The following is a 15,941-nucleotide window of genomic DNA, read 5'->3' on the forward strand; positions in this document are numbered from 1 at the left end:
GTTCGGCATTCGGCTGAAACCACTCGTCGATCGCCAACGAACCGCAACAGTGTTTTAATCAACTGTGTTATCAATTTATTTTTCATTCTCCTTCAACAGTAATTATTGAAACTCTTTGACTGAAACGAGGAAGAAACAACAAACTGAAAAAGTTAAAGCAGGGACGAAGGCGGATATTGGAGTCGCAAGGTATTATTCGCACCAGCAGGACTGTTTAATTAACGTAACGTTAGGTGATCGCTTTTGAAAAGCAACATGATAAAATTGCTTTGAAAAGTAAGGCGCCGCAAAGACGCACGGGAACACGCCAAAAATTTCGATCAATATCTGTGCAAGATGAAAGAGCCGATTTGGAAACTTTGAAAAGCGCCTCTAGTGAGTGTGTCAGCTACTACGTCTAGCTACTTCGTACAGCCTAGATGGCTGTACCGTAAAACCGGGATAGGGAAGCCAAAACAGCCGTGAAGAGACCACTATAGCTCTGATAGTGATAATGAATGAAGAGAGTTGCCGAAATGGTTATTCGGTTCGGCAAAAACAAATTGGGCAAAAACCGATTCAGCAACCCTTTTTTTTGCCTAATCGACCAGCACCCCTCATACATAGACTCATAGCTAGGCGCTAGGCAGAAGCGCTAGACTTAGGTAGGCAATCGGCTTCTACGAACGAGATGAGAAAATTACGTATTCTTTTATTGAGTCCTGTACAGCGAATTTAAAACATTACACACTACATTTCGTGTTACAATTTAGATTCGAATATCAAAATCCTATAAGGATAAATCATTTCCATACTGTTCTTCAAGCCTTGATAGAGACTTTTGGAGCAGACGTCGTGATGGTGGTCGGTAGATATTATTAAAAACTCTCCGAGCTATTCGATCGAGTAAGGTGAAGTGGGATTGGTGTACAGGTAGTAAGTTCCAGAGGCACTGTGGAATTTAAAAAGGAAAAGAAAACAATTGTAACAATCTGATTCAATTTTAAATGAAATAAGGTATATGTATATTACGTCGGATTGGCGAATTCTCCCATCGAAACACAATTGTGTCTGTCAAGTGGATCCTGACAACCACCGCAGATACCGAGATTGAATTTCAAATAACTTGGGCACCTCGATGACAGGAATTTGGTGGGCCCAGCCAAGATGGATTCGATGAAATAGTGTGTCGATCGACCGTGACTGCAATGAACTGAATAATAAAAATAATAAATAAAAAAATAAAATAAGGAATACTCAATGGAGTCATGCTATAAATGTTTACTTAAGGAATCGTATTCCGTGTTCCAGAGACAACCATATTGCCAGTGGCCGCCGTTGGGATAAAAATCGGCATGGCCGATAGGCGTAGTGGTGCCAAGACCGAGGACATTCGCGTTGGTGTGAATCACATCAACAAAATCGGCATCACTGGAGCTCAAACTTCTCAGTTTCTCAATCCGTTCGTAGCCACCGGAAGCTGGTTCAAGTCCTGTGATTCGCGGAAGGCGACCGAGGCGAAGACAGTTTCCGACACTACCGGCCACATGAGCTCCCAAGCTGTAACCAATAACCTGAACAAGGGTTATAATGTTAGTCGTAGTATATATAGAATGCAATAGATAAATTTAAAGTTTATTTACGTGGAGTAATGACGACGAAGTACCCTGAGATATCAAAAAGTCCAGGAATTTTGCAACGTAGATGCCAACTGGCGTCGTGCTAAGAGCAGCGCGGGCATAGTTGGGATACTCAGCAAGAGAACGCCAGTCAACTGTGATGACGTTGAAATCGCCCAGCAGCAAATAAGCTTATGATAAAATAAGGAGTTAATCAATTTTACCATCTTTTACAGAGTTTGCTGAAAATTGTGAATAGCTTACCGTCGCGGGCTTTTGACACAAAGCGATCAGTCGTTCCATTTCCACCAAATCCGTGAATAAGAACTTTGACAGGTCGGAGGCGGTTGAAAGTTGACCGATTTAATACATCCGGTTGGTTAATCAGAAGTTGTAAACCAAAATTGGGATTTGATCTACATTTCAACGCAAACCAAAGAAAAAATGAAATAAGGAAAACAATTAATAAATATATTGTTTATGACTATGAAACACGAACCTGGTCCAGAGGAAAAATCGGACGTCGCTTAACTGAGGTGCGACATTTGAGTTAAAGATGCGACTTGCAATAAATGAGACGACACGATTCGAAAGTGTATCTTGCCGAGGAATTAGAATATCTCCAATAGAGGCTCCAACTGTGGCACCAATAGTTTGTGGACTGGTCCGATCTGAATAGGAAAAAAAGGACGATACAAGTTTTATGCTATCAATTGTGAAAGGATAACCCTATGTTATTAGGATGTATTTACTTACCGAAAATTGCCATCAATAAAAAAACAAACAGCTTCATTGTAACCGTGAAAGATGTGAAGTGTGATAATTAGAAATGTTGTTTTCGATGTTCGGAGCGATCCTCGTTGTTGACTTGTTGCGAAGTGCTGTACGACTGCATTACCTCTTGGATTCTTCAGCCCATAATATTTGAGTTAAACAAGGACGCGACCTTGACCAATTAAGCCTTGAAGAAGGATTATCACTTTACAAACTGACGGTGTAATTCTTAAAATCCCGGTGGAGTAAAGGCATGACTTGCAGAAGGATTTCAGTGGGTTATAGGTGCACAGTTGTTTTTTCTTCTAACTCCCTTAAGATAACATTGCATTAAAAATAGGGAGAAAAATGGAATGGACTGTATTATTACTTTTCTCATAAACAGGCGACCATATAGCGTGATGGAACTTGTAAACTGTTCAACTCAGCATAAACAGTCCATCCATCACAAACAAATATTGATTATATCGCAAAGAAACTCATGACCAAATTCACATAAAAGTTAATTACTACGAATTTTCCTTGATTGGGGTGACAGACCTCAAATTAATCCTTATTATGAGGCTAAGTGATTGTCGAATCATTCCAACCAACTTTTGGAAACATGTTGGATCATTTTGGATGACAGGCCAGACAATTTTAGTCAACTAATGTCGAAATCTGAATACAAATGCCTTTGATTTTTGCAGTCATCAAGTGGTGGGCGCTGTACAGTTCTTGTATAAACGAGAAAATATACGAGAAACATTCTCTTTCCTTCTAGGATTGTGAATGAACACAACAAGAAAACATACGTAACACGCACATTCAAGTCGTATTTGCAATAATAAATCAACAATTTGAATAGTTTTATCGAAAAAGTTTCATACTGGATAAATATTTGGGTATCACTCGAATAGGTTCTGTAATGCAGAGGACAATCCGATTCTGGCCTTGTAGATCGAATCCAGCTGAGCAGGTGACAACTGAGAAACTGGCAACTGCTCCTAGAAAATGACAAAGCATTAGCAAAATAACAATAAATTCAACAAAACTCTTTACTTGATTAGAGACAGTAGAATCATCTTGCTCTGGCTCTGCAATGATCGGCGTCGGCTGACAACGGATACATTGCTTGATTTCCCCTCGTAAGCAGCTGCTATGGAAAGCGTGACGACATTGAAATGCAGTAATGGACGGATTCCGGCCGCTTTGAAGCAGACGATTACAGCTGCTGCAGCGGGACGCACGCAACGCAATACCTTTCCGTGACTGGCGGTAGCGCTGAGACAGTAAACTGTGTACATCCCCTTGAAGCAGTCGCGTGCTGATCCGTAGTAATGTTGTCTCGTACGTGTAGTTATCCAAAAGACCTATTAATAAATGAATCATTATATTAAGTATACATTTTATCTCAATGAATTAGATTTAATTTTTGTGTGTTACCCATTATAAGTTGGCGAAGATCCCCTAAAGTGCCTCCTGTTGTTTCGGGATCCTCAATCAAACGAGGTAACACTTTAGTCAAGCTTATTTGACCCTGGATGCTTGTCACGACTTTTTGAGTAACTTCTCTCAAACCTTCAAATCGTTAATTGTTAACGGATGGCTTTTTTTTTAAATAAAAATTTCCAACCTGAGATGATGGAAGCGGAAGCATCCGGATTTCCCTTCAAGCTTCTTTGCGGAAGAAGCAATTCGTCGAGAAGGGTTAACCAAATCCTTTCACGTTCCTTTTCTGTTAAAGAACTTGCTTGTCGCTGACAAAAATCAATTACTGATTGAGAAGCAGCCTCGAAGTCTTGCCAACCCTCTTTTTCAACAAAGAGTTGTTTGATGGAACCTTGAAGCTGGCCGAGTAGTAAATCGTAAGCGGCTGTTATCTCTCCTTGGCGTTCAAGAATTGCCGCCTCAGCTTCGACAACAGAAAACTTGCGACAGATTTCTAACAAACGCGGCAGATGTGGGATATCGGCTAGTTGGACGTAAGACGTAAGTCGCTCCGGCTCTAGCTCCGCCATAAGTTCAGCAAATTGCGCAATACAATGACCGTCATCATCGATCAAAACAGCAGTATTGGTTGCCCCATCTATATCTTGAGTCCTATTTCAAAGAGGGTTAGAGAAAATCGTATTTTAAAAGTTGAAACATCAATGTAAAATAAGTCGATACAAATTTAGTTAAAACTCACGCCAAATCAAGAATAGCTTCAAGAAAACGATATCGTTCGTGTGGAAAAGGTATCAGGGCAGTGACCGCCTCATCAATTAATGCAGGTTTATTAACAGCCAAAAAGACGGCCAATGAAGTTGCGTTTAGTTGGACTAGAAGTTGGATATGTTTCAAAATCAATCGTTCCATCAGTTGGACATTGGATGCAACAGATTCGGTGAAAACGTTCCGCAGGAAGTGAAGAATGTCGCCGTGGCGAGAGGTATCGTCAATGTAGCACTGGAACACTTTTTCCCAATCTTGGCGCTGCTCGTAGATATACTCGCATACACGATAACTAATAATAAAGTATTTTTTTTAACGGAATGTGAAAATTGTTTCAAATTCATTTTTGATTTTAAATAATATTACAATTTAGCGGATTGAGCTTGTTCAAGTAGCTTTTCTTCATCTTCTGCTCCCAATGATAGCTGGCCTTTAATCTGAAGAAGTTGAAGCAGTGCTTGTTGCCTTTCTTCGAATCTACTCTGAACTCGAGTCTCTTTAGAAGACAAAGAGCAGACCAAATCTACAAGCTGCTGAAAAAGACCACGCTCTAAATGAATAGAGTCGTGGCGAGGTGAGCGACTTATTTGACGAGCAATGAATGTGAAAAGAGAGCAAATCTGATCCGGCTGTAACAATAATTAAAAACAAGTTACAAACAAGTAAGAATGACTATTAGGCAGAAGCAGAAAGTTGTTTACCGAAAACTGAGACGAGTTGATCATAATTTCAACCAGAATGTCTATTACTCTCTGCTGGCGTCTTGCTCCCATCTCGCCAATGAATTCAGATTCTTCAAAAGCTAATGAAAGAGCATTGAGTAATTCTTGGGTATTAAACTCTAGTAGAGTGCGCAGGTATGGATATGGAGGCTCATCCTCCGAAGCTCGTTTACTGTGCAGGCACGTCAGACTAGTTAGCACTTGATGTTTGACTTTAACACGGGAATCTTCGTCAATTTCTCCAACGGGATAAGCCCTGCCAGCCAAACAACATGAGATGTAGACCAGGATGACGTGGCCCAACTTGAGATCTTGTTCAGAATACGGCGGACCTAAGGGTATACGGTACATGGAATGGTTAACTAGTTAGTTTTATGGAATCATGTTATATAATGCTGAACCTAATTTGACTGCTCCTTGCAACTGTTTCATCAGATCTTCCAGCGGACTGACGTAATCCTGAAGCGCCCGTGTATGCACGTAAAGGTAAGCGTGACACAACCCCTGGTTGTGCGACAACGTCAGAATCTGATGCAGATCCAAACTAGAGACATCGACGTGACTGATGCAGCTCTCCAGAGCCTCAAGCCAGCCCTTATCTTCATAAAGGGCTACAAATTGCTGCATAATAGAAGGTGAGATAGATTGCAAACGGTCGTTGAGAAAGTGGGGTTCTAACAGTTGAAGGAAGCAGTCTCGGGCCACTTCGAACGACGAAATTCTTTGATAAATTTCATCAAAAAGCAACGATCTACGATAAAATGGAAATCATGTTAAAATAATGCTTCATCATCAGTGAATCCAAAATTCCAATTACTGTTTTTGAAGTTGAACGCAAACGTCGATACACAATTCGATGACTGAACTAAGATTTCGGCCACTGCTGACCATACTGGGTTCTTGCATTACAAGAGGAATCAAAACTCGTTCAACGTAAGCATTGAGAATGTCAATCTCCTAAAAGAAAAATTACAATAATTTGTTAACAAGGCAATAGTCATCACATTTATAAAAAATATTACCTTGTCTCGTAATTGTCTTTTACGCTGGTTCGGGGTGCCCTTTAATCCGTGCATGGCTTTAGCTTTACCGTTCAACATGCGCAAACCTAGATGGATGGCTTCTTCAGGCCGTGACTGCGAAACGAGCAAATCCAATCTTTCGTCCCAATGTCGTAGACCAACCGAACGCAAGCTGGTCGCACAGAGTAATAATAACTGACCAGCGCAACTGGCCATCGAGTTGTAGCACGCTTCGGTTCCAACAAGAGCCTATGCAACACAAAATAAGTTTCACTACATACACTTGGTTCACAAAAGCAAAATTTTTACCAAAGCTTCACTGACGTTACCACCAGTCGCCAAACCTTTAAAGAACGGAGCTGAGTTGACTAAATTAAAGCCAGACAAGTCGACGACATCAACAGATTCTTGGGTTTTAATGTCTACAACATGGACCTAAGTTCAACGTTAAATTAATGATCATTTATGGAATTTTATATGCATAAGTCTTACTTGCTGCTCAGAATCTAATAAAGCGAGCATACGAGGATCAAGCCACTGTAATCCACGAAGATTAAAGTCAAGTTGGAAACGAAGAAGAGGATGATAGCGGAGTCGACGTCGTTCTTCATCAACGCTTAACTGGATGAAGTGAAGTTCATTATGCCGACCATAAGCCAAAACGGGTTCTATGCTCCTTCCTCGTTGCTGGCTATGGACAGCTACAAAGTGCCAACCAAGACAAGGAGGGCTTCGACCATCCCCGCTTAACAGTTGGCTGTAGATAACTTTAGTGGTTGGCCGTATTTGCACTATTAAAATCTATTTCATATTGAAAATCAATTTAGTGGGATGACAAAAAGGTTAAATAAGGAGGGGAAAATAAATACTTTGGAAAGTGTAGCCATGGCAACAACTATCAACGGTTCCCATTTAGAGTGAAAATCGAAGCCGATGTTTAAATCTTGGTCTGTAGTTCTCAACGGTTCTAAAGCGCAGACTTCGCCTCGGCTTCCCGAAAATAGGCATCGGGTGTCAACGCCTCTAACTCCCAAAGTCCTCTTAAAACCAAGTTCAAAAACACTACCTCCACTATCGCACAGAAGAGCAAGAGTAGACAAATCTGTAAACTAATATGAAAGAAATGTACATTACTACAATGACTGTTTATTTTATAAATTGGAAAAAAAATATTACTTTTAAATGAAGAATAGCTGCTTCAGGTGGGTGGACATCATTTAAAGTCCTGACTAGCTTCCCATCTTTCATATCATACTCTAGAATGTGGCCACAAGCATTTCCAACCAACAGTCTACTATGATCACAGTTAAAAGCCATTGCTGAAATGGCATTTCCCCATCCATTTGGAGACTCACTAGATTGATAATAAAAAATAAATTGCAACAACAATATTTAAATACATATAAAAATAAATTTACTTCATCATTTGAATAATTAAATTATGCTATTATTAAATATTACCTTGACTGTTTTGTTCCAAGGACATCAAGTGTGTCCAAAAACCATTTCAAATTTTGTGTGACATCAAACACCAAAACTAAACCATTTTTTGTGCCTATACCAATCCAGTTGGAAACGGTTAGACATGTTGCATCTTTGGATTTTAATTTTACCTAATAAAGTCATAAAGGATGTGAAAGAATATTAAATGTAAAATCACAAAAAATGTATACTTAATGATTATTGCTGTGTGGAATTTACCTGAGCAGTCATCAATTGGGATGAAATGCCCTTCAATACAAGCTGCTTAAGTATGATCCCATGTTCAATACGTTTACATGGTGTTGGTGGCAAAGAAGAAGGTTTTGAATTTGAGAGAGAAATTTTTTCTTCACTGTCACTGGAGTTTGCCACAGATGAGTCTAAGCTGTTGAGTTGCCAGTTCTAATAATAAAAAGAAATCCATAGTGAAATCAATTTGTGACAAATGCCCACATTATAAAATCATACCTCATTTTGAAGATCAAAGTCTACTGATGAGGCTGTTTCATCAAGGGAAGAGGTTTCAAACACAACATTTTGTTCTTTTTCTGATGCAGCCAATACCTGTGAAAAGGTAATGTAAGTACTCATGGTTTACTCAAACTAATTATTTAGCCAGGCCAACAAAAATAATAGGCCTTTGTGAGAATGCTCATACTTCAAGCTGTGGTTCTCCATTCTCCGACATATTTCCTTAAAATATATGACTCGTCAGTGTTTCGAAATGAAACCAGCCCTAATCGGTGAAAACCACTTCCGTGAAGCTTTCTTATTTTGTGTAATCTATAGGGAATCCCAATGCAATACGTGCTTAAGGCTTAAGACTTTAAGAGCAGGGGGTACACAAACGTGAATTTAATAACAATCACATCAGCTGAGAAGAAAATCGAGCGGCTGTTTTTGACAGTTCTCCGCCTACCTAAGTCGTCTGCTAGTTTTTATGCACTACATAGTCAACAAACGAGGGCCAAGTAAAAAACTACGATTGATTACTTCTTATGGAACCAGTGCTGGCTATCGCACCGGATGTGAACTGTAACATTTTTATTAAAGATACAAAATCATGGCAAAAAGTTTAGAATCACCGACCAAATTGACGGAATTTGCCCCGCTTGCTCCTCCGGAATCACAACAATCTGGTATTCGATCAACATTTGCTCGTTGGTTTGGAATCAACAACAAAAATCCACCCCCTACCATTAAAGAGGTAGTTAATGGAGCAAGCGAAGTTCCCTGTCCACCGTCTCGTTCTTCGAGTCGAGATGATATCTCTCAATCAGGAGAATCCACAGTTTCAAACATCACTTACACAGGTGAAGGTGGCCTTCCTGTGCAGTACTGCGAAGGAAGAACTCTAGTCAGTGTACTTACTAGGTAACAGTAAAATGCCTGTAACAATGTGATAATAACGGTGATAAATTATAATTCAATTATATTTATTTTTAGGGTATCCAATCTTCTGGCTCAGAAAGGAATGTATAGTGAAGCAGAGTTTAAACAATATTGGATGCCAGATTCCGTCAGCAAAGAATGCTATGAATGTAGTTACAAGTTCACTGCACTAAGAAGACGCCACCACTGTAGGATCTGTGGGCAGATATTCTGTTCGAGATGTTGCCACCAGCAAGTTCCAGGGAAACTTATGGGTTATTCTGGTGATCTTAGAGCTTGCACCTATTGCTGTCACATTGTACTGTCCTGTCTGAAATCAATTGATCCTTCTACCGATGGATCCACTGACCTTTCCAAAATCCAAGAAGATCTTCAGAAAAAATTAGCCCTTTTGCAACCAAATAGCGCTTCCCGCAGTGAAGGAGTCGACAGCAGTGGCGAACAGAAAAGTCGGAAGACGGTTTTAAAACGCAGAATTTCTCTCAGCTTCCAAGAGGAACGCTTTACTTCAGGTTCTTCAACGAACCAACCTCTTTTGTCTTCTGCTGAAAGAAAAGTTCTTCTTCACGATTCCTCCCAACTCAAGGTATTATTTTCATAGTCGTAGTAATAAAAGACATTTTTTTAAATTAAAAATTATTTGTTTTTAGACACTCCATGAGGAAATTGTTCATCCTGTCCGTGGAATATTATTGCAAAACCATCGCTACAAGTTGCGAAGCATCACAAACTGTTGTGCAGGCAGCGAAATTGTAGATTGGTTGTTGGTTCAGGACAAGGCTAGTTCACGGATTCAAGCAACAGCCATCGGGCAGGCTCTCGTCGATGCAGGCTTTTTAGAGTGCCTCTCGTTGACCGATCAAACTTTTATCGATGGCTATTCACTCTACCGGCCAAAAAACAGCGATGTAACGTCTTCGATGAACGATTCCCTTGTGTCGTCTAACAACACTGAAGTTGCTGAAATCGTCGAACCAGAGGATACGCAAGAACCGCTTTGGGTACGACAGATCGGCATGCAAGAGGACCGGCAATATCACGTTCAGATCAACACAGGTGAACAACAATTTCATCGCCAGTCTACTGCGTCTCATTTACCTGCTCCAGATACGGACATGATGGACGGTTTGGGCCGTAGAAATCATCTTCTCGTTTTGCCACCGAAGAAGAACGAAGAACTTTCTCTTTCTACCGATCTTAACAGTCCAAATCCGGCAGCACTGAGCTCACCAACTGTGCCCCAAGCCGAGGCATTCGCCCTTCCGTTGCCCCCCATCACACAAGAGTCGCGCCTTTTTTTCGAACACATCCAAAGACTTATGAAACAACTTCTCAGTTGGCAAGGTCTTTCTTTTTCTTGGGCCGATGTTCTCATGCCTTTGGTTCAAAGTCTTGCCCATACCGTTCGACCCGACGTGCGAGACGATGATGATGAGATGGACATCAGACAGTACATCCACATAAAAAAAATCCCTGGCGGAGTCAAAAGTGACTCGAAAATCGTGCATGGCGTGGTTTGTTCCAAAAATGTGGCAAATCGATCGATGCCTAGATGGTCACACGATCCCAATATCCTGCTTCTCAGCTCCGCTATCGACTACCAACGAGTCGAGAGCAAATTAATTTCCTTGGAACCGCTAATGATGCAGGTAAAGTCAATTAACTTGAAAAGTGACCAATTTGTTTTTTAATATTTTCTCTAATTTTAACAGGAAAATGAATATTTGAAAAATGCGGTGGCAAAAATTGCTGCCTTTAAACCTGAGGTATTGCTAGTCGAAAAGGTTGTGTCGGGTTTAGCACAAGAATTTCTTTACAATTTGGGCATCACTTTGGTGCTTAATGTTAAGCCCTCAGTGATGGACCGGGTTTCGAGATGTTGTCAGGCGGACATTGTACCATCCATCGATGCCCACCAGCTCAGTCGTCCGAAATTAGGATCCTGTCGTTTATTCCACGTTGAGACTCTGACCCTGGATAGGAATAACTCCACAAAGACACTCATGTTCTTCGATGGTTGCCAACCGAGATTGGGTGCCACTGTGTTACTGCGTGGCGCCAGCCACTTTGAATTGCGTAAAGTGAAAAAAGTGTTAAAGTTCATGACATTTGCTTGTTATAACGGACGACTGGAACGCGCATTCTTAGCCGACGAATTCGCCATTCCTAAAATGCTTGGATGCAAGACGGAGATGTTCGACGGAACCGAGACTGTACCGAATTCCGATGATGCTCCACTTCTAGACAGCACTCGTCTCGACGATAACTTAACTTTCGAGAGCAGCAGTCTGGTGATTGTTGATAGCGACTCATTGATGAGTCCTGGGACCAACCCCGATGTCTCGTCGGTCCAAGTGGTGGAGAAAAGTAATACTCCGGACGATATCAGCTCGACCGATCTCAGACCTGTTCGGGAATTGGATGATCCTCTTCACGAATATTTGCGCATCCGTCAGGGCGATCAGTCACTGAGTTCAACTCCCATTCAGCAGCCGTCGCAATCACTGAGCATACAAAGTTCATCGCTAGCAACCAATTCGATGTTGTTCCGCAAAGCCATGGAGGACACGATTCTTTCCATTTCACCACTCATCCGCCATCCTTTACCCTATCTGGAAACCGAGGCCGGCCGTAACGCCCCTTTGAGAAAATTCTTACCGGAGGTGCTGTACTACTCGCAACAGCTCAAACAGACTGAATCACCGCCGCGCAAGATACGCTACGGCCAGGAAGATGGAATGAATGGCGATAATTCTACGACAGATCCTACATCCGAGAGGAGTTTGATCCACCCTTTTTTGCGGGCTCGAATCACGCCTGCAATATCGCGAACTGAGCTACTTGGTTTGCTTAGTGACTTCCGCGCCAGGGGAGTCCGTCCAGGATGCAAACCGCATGATCAAGTGGTCAAGACCAAGTTGTCACTGTCCAGTAGTGACGATTGGGAGAACATTGCCGAAGAGGAAAACCAAGCGGAGGGAGGAGGACTTAAAGATTGCCTGGACCCGTTCAATCTTCAAAAACTTTGCGCTTTATTTTCCAGCTTTTGCCAACCTGTTTCGACAGTCGCTCCCCAATACTGCGTTGCTCCTTGGTAATTTGAAATAATTGAATTTTTTTCCTCTTCTTTTAATTTATATTAACTTAATGTAAATCCAGGGTTGTAGAAATGGATTTCTATGGTAGAAACGACATCACGTTAGGAGGATTCCTGGAGCGCTACTGTTTCCATAAGAATTACACCTGCCCGTCTTCCTCATGTCAATCGCCGGTACCGTCTTTCCATTTTAAATTTAGAAATATCATTTTTCTTATGAGACAAACATCCAGATGGCATCTCACGTCCGTCGCTTCGTTCACGACACTTCGTCCATCGTAGTGATTATCCGGCAGTTGGCAAATTCGGTCAATTGCAACGCTGTCTCGTCGGGTACTTCTATTGCTGACGATCGATCCATCCTCATGTGGTCGTGGTGTAAAAAATGCAAACAGGCAAGTTCCTAGTGTTTGGCCTTTCTTCTGCAGAGCTCTTTCAAAACTTTTCATGTCTTTCCTGTTGTTGTAGGTTTCTCCCATTTCCACAATGTCCACAGAAACGTGGCATTTCAGCTTTGCCAAGTATTTGGAACTGCGCTTCTATGGGCATGCCTACTGTCGCCGCCAGCTGACCAGTCCTCATTCAATTCCGGTTTGCGCGTGTCCTCATCCACTACATACAGAGCATTTCCACTACTTTGGCTGTCGGGATCTTGTCGCCTCTTTCAAGTACGCTCCAATCGTTCTCAAGGAAATCGTACTCGCCCAACCTGCCATCGCAATTTCACTCGAACCCGATCTTTTACCTCAACTTATCGAAGAGATTCGGCTAGTTGCCCAATTTGGTCACGGTCTCTACTCGGCCATCGGCGAATGGCTGAAAGCGCTGACGGCAGAATGCACGGGAACGAAGTTGGAAAATCAAGTCGTTGCCATGGTGGAGCAGCAGATCCAAGAGCGATCCCGCTTTCGAAAACGTGTCGAAGAGATCCAGCTGATGTTAACTTCACCTAACCTTCAACAAGTTAGTTCGCCCGGCGGTGGCGAAGAATCCTTGTGGCTTATAGCGGACCACGAAGTTCTCCTCAAGCGCATTATCGCCGATACGGTTTGCTCGTGGAACGGTCGGTTACAGGAAGTAGTGGCTGCTAAGAAGAAAGAAGACAAGTCTTCAGCCTCCAAGCCCACGCAGAAAAATGTCCAACCGTCCGAGAACGAATCCGTTGATGTCAAACCTCTTCCACCGGCTCCGCCGATCTTCACCATTTCGCCCAACTCTTCGCGCGATGACTCGTTGGCCGATTCGAGCCGCAAGATGAGTGAACACAGCATGTCTCCGTCGTCGTTATCCAGCTCACCTTCCAAAAGCCCTTTTCTGCACCCCAGAAGCAGCGTCGATTTTCAGTTTAGTGTCGAGCAGCAGTCGGAAATAGGGTCGTCCCTGGATCACCGTAGTCGCTCCGTTTCGCAAGTCAGCAACGAACATCTGGAGGGCAGCGAATCGAAATCATCAGTAGCAGCCCTACCGGTGACTCCGTTACAAACTCGAGTGTCTTTGGGGGCCCTTCTGTCGATGACTGGACCAGGACCATCGTTATTAACGATGCCATTTCCTTCTACGGAGCACCATCTCCTACCACCCGGTTCCTCACTCCCGCTTATCGTATACCAAAACGAGCCCTCCTCCATCATTGCTTATGCGTTAGCATCAGTCGACTATGAACAGCAGCTGTCCGAGTTGCAAGCAGATTTAGCAGATCAGGTCGGCCCTTCTTCACCAACTCGAACGTCGTCTCCAATTGGACCGGATCGATGGTTTGACAATATCGAACGCGAAGAACCGGGGTCAGTGGGAAAAATTTCTTTTCAATTAGAAATGCCCCAAAAAAACAAAATTTCAGTCTTCTAATTTTGTCTTCTATTATTTAGTGGTCGAAGTTATGGATCGTCTTCGACTTCTGGAATTGCCCAGGCTCCTCCTGCCGGAGCTTTGGCTTCTAATCAGCATTTAGAGATCCAGTTCAGTGACTCGAATACCAAATTTTACTGCCGTGTTTACTACGCGGAACAATTCCGCGCATTACGATCCAAAGTCTTCCCTGCCGGTGAGGATCGCTTCATCCGTTCCTTGGCTCGATGCGCTCCATGGGCAGCTTCTGGGGGCAAGTCCGGTTCCACCTTTTGTAAAACATTAGGTAAAAATGGCTGAAAATTTTTTTGTTTGTTTTTTGTTTTCTATAAATTCTTAACACGTTCTTTGATTATTAGATGACCGTTTTGTATTGAAACAAATGTCAAAAATGGAAATCCAGTCATTTGTTGATTTGGTGCCCAATTACATAAGTTACACTCATCGCGCTCAAAGAGAGAATCGCCCGACGGCCTTTTGCAAGATTGTGGGCGCCTTCCGCATCGTGTTCAAGAACGCCCAGACAAACGTGGCTAGCAAACAAGATCTTCTAGTCATGGAAAACCTCTTTTACAAGAAGAATGTCACCCGAAAATTTGATCTCAAGGGTTCGGAGCGCAATCGCCTTGTGTCAGCCACCGAAGCCGAGATGAGCGATTGTGTTCTCCTCGATGAGAACTTTGTGCAAAGTTTGTCTTTGGTCTCTTTTGATCATTTTGTTGTTGTGTAACTTCAGTTTCTGTTTGTTTTTTTCCCCGGAATTGCAGTGACTTGGGACAATCCTCTTTACGTTCGCGGTTATTCTCAGAGCGTTCTCAACAAAGCTCTCAGCGCAGACACTCAGTTTTTAGCCTCACAACTGGTGATGGACTACTCTCTCTTGGTGGGCATTGATGACGACAACAATCAACTGATCGTCGGTCTAATAGGTAAGACTTTTCGATCGATTATTGTTCCTTTTAACTTTATTTGCAAGGATTTTTTTTTTTTTTTACAAAATTCGTGTATCTTTTTAGATTACATTCGTACATTCACTTGGGACAAGCGGCTTGAAACTTTTGTCAAGTCGTCTGGCATACTGGGAGGACAAGGAAAGATGCCTACAGTGGTATCCCCTGAACTGTATCGTACACGTTTCTGCGAGGCCATGAACCGTAGGTTTCTACGAACTATACAAGACAAACAAGTCTTTAATGGTTTCCTTTTTTTTTTAAATATTTCCTCAGGATATTTTACTTCTGTGCCTAGTTTTTGGGACTGAGGAGCGTGTTCAATCGCCAATCGCAGTGACCAATCGCCAAAAGTTAAACTGGAAACATCCACTTAATATCAATCTTTTAATCATCCACTCATGTAACAACCTGTAAAATAATAGTTAAAAACTAAAGAAACTCAAAACTATGAAAGTGAATGCCACTCTACTCCAAGTGTCCATATTGTTGAACTTTTTCTTTCGATGTTATGTATATTTTTACATCCCATATAGTCTATCAGTTCAATAAGGCATCAAATATTATTCGTTGTTTTTTAACACATGTTAAAATGTGGAGTTATATAATCCTACGCTGTAGTCGACATCACGTATAATAAACTCTTCTTGCAGCAGCATATCTGTAATACTAACGTCAGCAGAAATTGGACAAGTGTCTGAGAAAACTCACATGGGTATCGAATAAATGAATTCCGTAGATACGATTGTTGCTTCAACACTCTTGGAATTATTCAAGGGCTGGAATTATTAATCAAATGAATTCCCAATCGAACAGATTCCTTGAACTTTGTTGATGAGAAAAACAAAAATAGCTTGTTA

At 41.9% G+C, this 15,941-nt stretch overlaps 3 protein-coding genes across 3 annotated transcripts; 1 reads left to right on the top strand and 2 right to left on the bottom strand.

The window, feature by feature from the left end:
* Window positions 1-671: 671 nt before the first annotated feature.
* LOC124314590 (inactive pancreatic lipase-related protein 1-like) lies at window positions 672-3,018 on the bottom strand. Its single transcript, XM_046779790.1, has 8 exons — window positions 2,743-3,018; window positions 2,355-2,685; window positions 2,098-2,269; window positions 1,863-2,014; window positions 1,623-1,789; window positions 1,265-1,553; window positions 1,012-1,192; window positions 672-931 (listed from the first exon to the last, which is right to left on the bottom strand). Exons 2-8 carry the CDS (start codon window positions 2,389-2,391, stop codon window positions 874-876), a joined length of 1,056 nt encoding a protein of 351 aa, XP_046635746.1. The 5' UTR covers window positions 2,392-2,685; window positions 2,743-3,018; the 3' UTR covers window positions 672-873.
* A 145-nt stretch (window positions 3,019-3,163) lies between these two features.
* Window positions 3,164-8,630, bottom strand: LOC124314589 (vacuolar protein sorting-associated protein 8 homolog). Its single transcript, XM_046779789.1, has 18 exons — window positions 8,453-8,630; window positions 8,263-8,358; window positions 8,014-8,196; window positions 7,774-7,925; window positions 7,489-7,666; window positions 7,182-7,421; window positions 6,805-7,113; window positions 6,622-6,747; window positions 6,313-6,561; window positions 6,108-6,247; window positions 5,692-6,041; window positions 5,270-5,622; window positions 4,935-5,197; window positions 4,543-4,860; window positions 3,988-4,454; window positions 3,798-3,932; window positions 3,414-3,724; window positions 3,164-3,358 (listed from the first exon to the last, which is right to left on the bottom strand). Exons 1-18 carry the CDS (start codon window positions 8,480-8,482, stop codon window positions 3,260-3,262), a joined length of 3,999 nt encoding a protein of 1,332 aa, XP_046635745.1. The 5' UTR covers window positions 8,483-8,630; the 3' UTR covers window positions 3,164-3,259.
* Window positions 8,631-8,741: 111 nt separating this feature from the next.
* On the top strand, window positions 8,742-15,739 carry LOC124314588 (1-phosphatidylinositol 3-phosphate 5-kinase-like). The gene is made up of 12 exons (XM_046779788.1): window positions 8,742-9,168; window positions 9,241-9,772; window positions 9,837-10,835; window positions 10,899-12,280; window positions 12,346-12,457; window positions 12,517-12,678; window positions 12,752-14,067; window positions 14,152-14,417; window positions 14,491-14,820; window positions 14,899-15,060; window positions 15,148-15,285; window positions 15,358-15,739. The coding sequence occupies exons 1-12, from the start codon at window positions 8,858-8,860 to the stop codon at window positions 15,390-15,392; spliced, it is 5,745 nt and encodes a 1,914-aa protein (XP_046635744.1). The 5' UTR covers window positions 8,742-8,857; the 3' UTR covers window positions 15,393-15,739.
* The last annotated feature ends 202 nt before the right edge of the window (window positions 15,740-15,941 follow it).

This window comes from Daphnia pulicaria, chromosome 10, assembly GCF_021234035.1.
Source record: "Daphnia pulicaria isolate SC F1-1A chromosome 10, SC_F0-13Bv2, whole genome shotgun sequence".
In the NCBI taxonomy this organism is placed as follows: domain Eukaryota; kingdom Metazoa; phylum Arthropoda; class Branchiopoda; order Diplostraca; family Daphniidae; genus Daphnia; species Daphnia pulicaria.

Bases quoted from the DNA above. Each gene is read 5' to 3' on its own strand.
- LOC124314588 (XM_046779788.1), top strand. From the start codon at position 8,858: ATGGCAAAAAGTTTAGAATCACCGACCAAATTGACGGAATTTGCCCCG. The intron at 12,679-12,751 runs GCAAGTTCCTAG...CTGTTGTTGTAG, and splicing joins GGTGTAAAAAATGCAAACAG to GTTTCTCCCATTTCCACAAT. The intron at 14,418-14,490 runs GTAAAAATGGCT...TTTGATTATTAG, and splicing joins CACCTTTTGTAAAACATTAG to ATGACCGTTTTGTATTGAAA.
- LOC124314590 (XM_046779790.1), bottom strand. From the start codon at position 2,391: ATGAAGCTGTTTGTTTTTTTATTGATGGCAATTTTCG. The intron at 1,554-1,622 runs GTAAATAAACTT...ACCCTTGTTCAG, and splicing joins CTTCGTCGTCATTACTCCAC to GTTATTGGTTACAGCTTGGG. The intron at 1,193-1,264 runs GTAAACATTTAT...TTTATTATTCAG, and splicing joins CACGGAATACGATTCCTTAA to TTCATTGCAGTCACGGTCGA.
- LOC124314589 (XM_046779789.1), bottom strand. From the start codon at position 8,482: ATGTCGGAGAATGGAGAACCACAGCTTGAA. The intron at 7,114-7,181 runs GTATTTATTTTC...AATATGAAATAG, and splicing joins CCATGGCTACACTTTCCAAA to ATTTTAATAGTGCAAATACG. The intron at 4,861-4,934 runs GTAATATTATTT...CTTTATTATTAG, and splicing joins CAAGCTCAATCCGCTAAATT to TTATCGTGTATGCGAGTATA.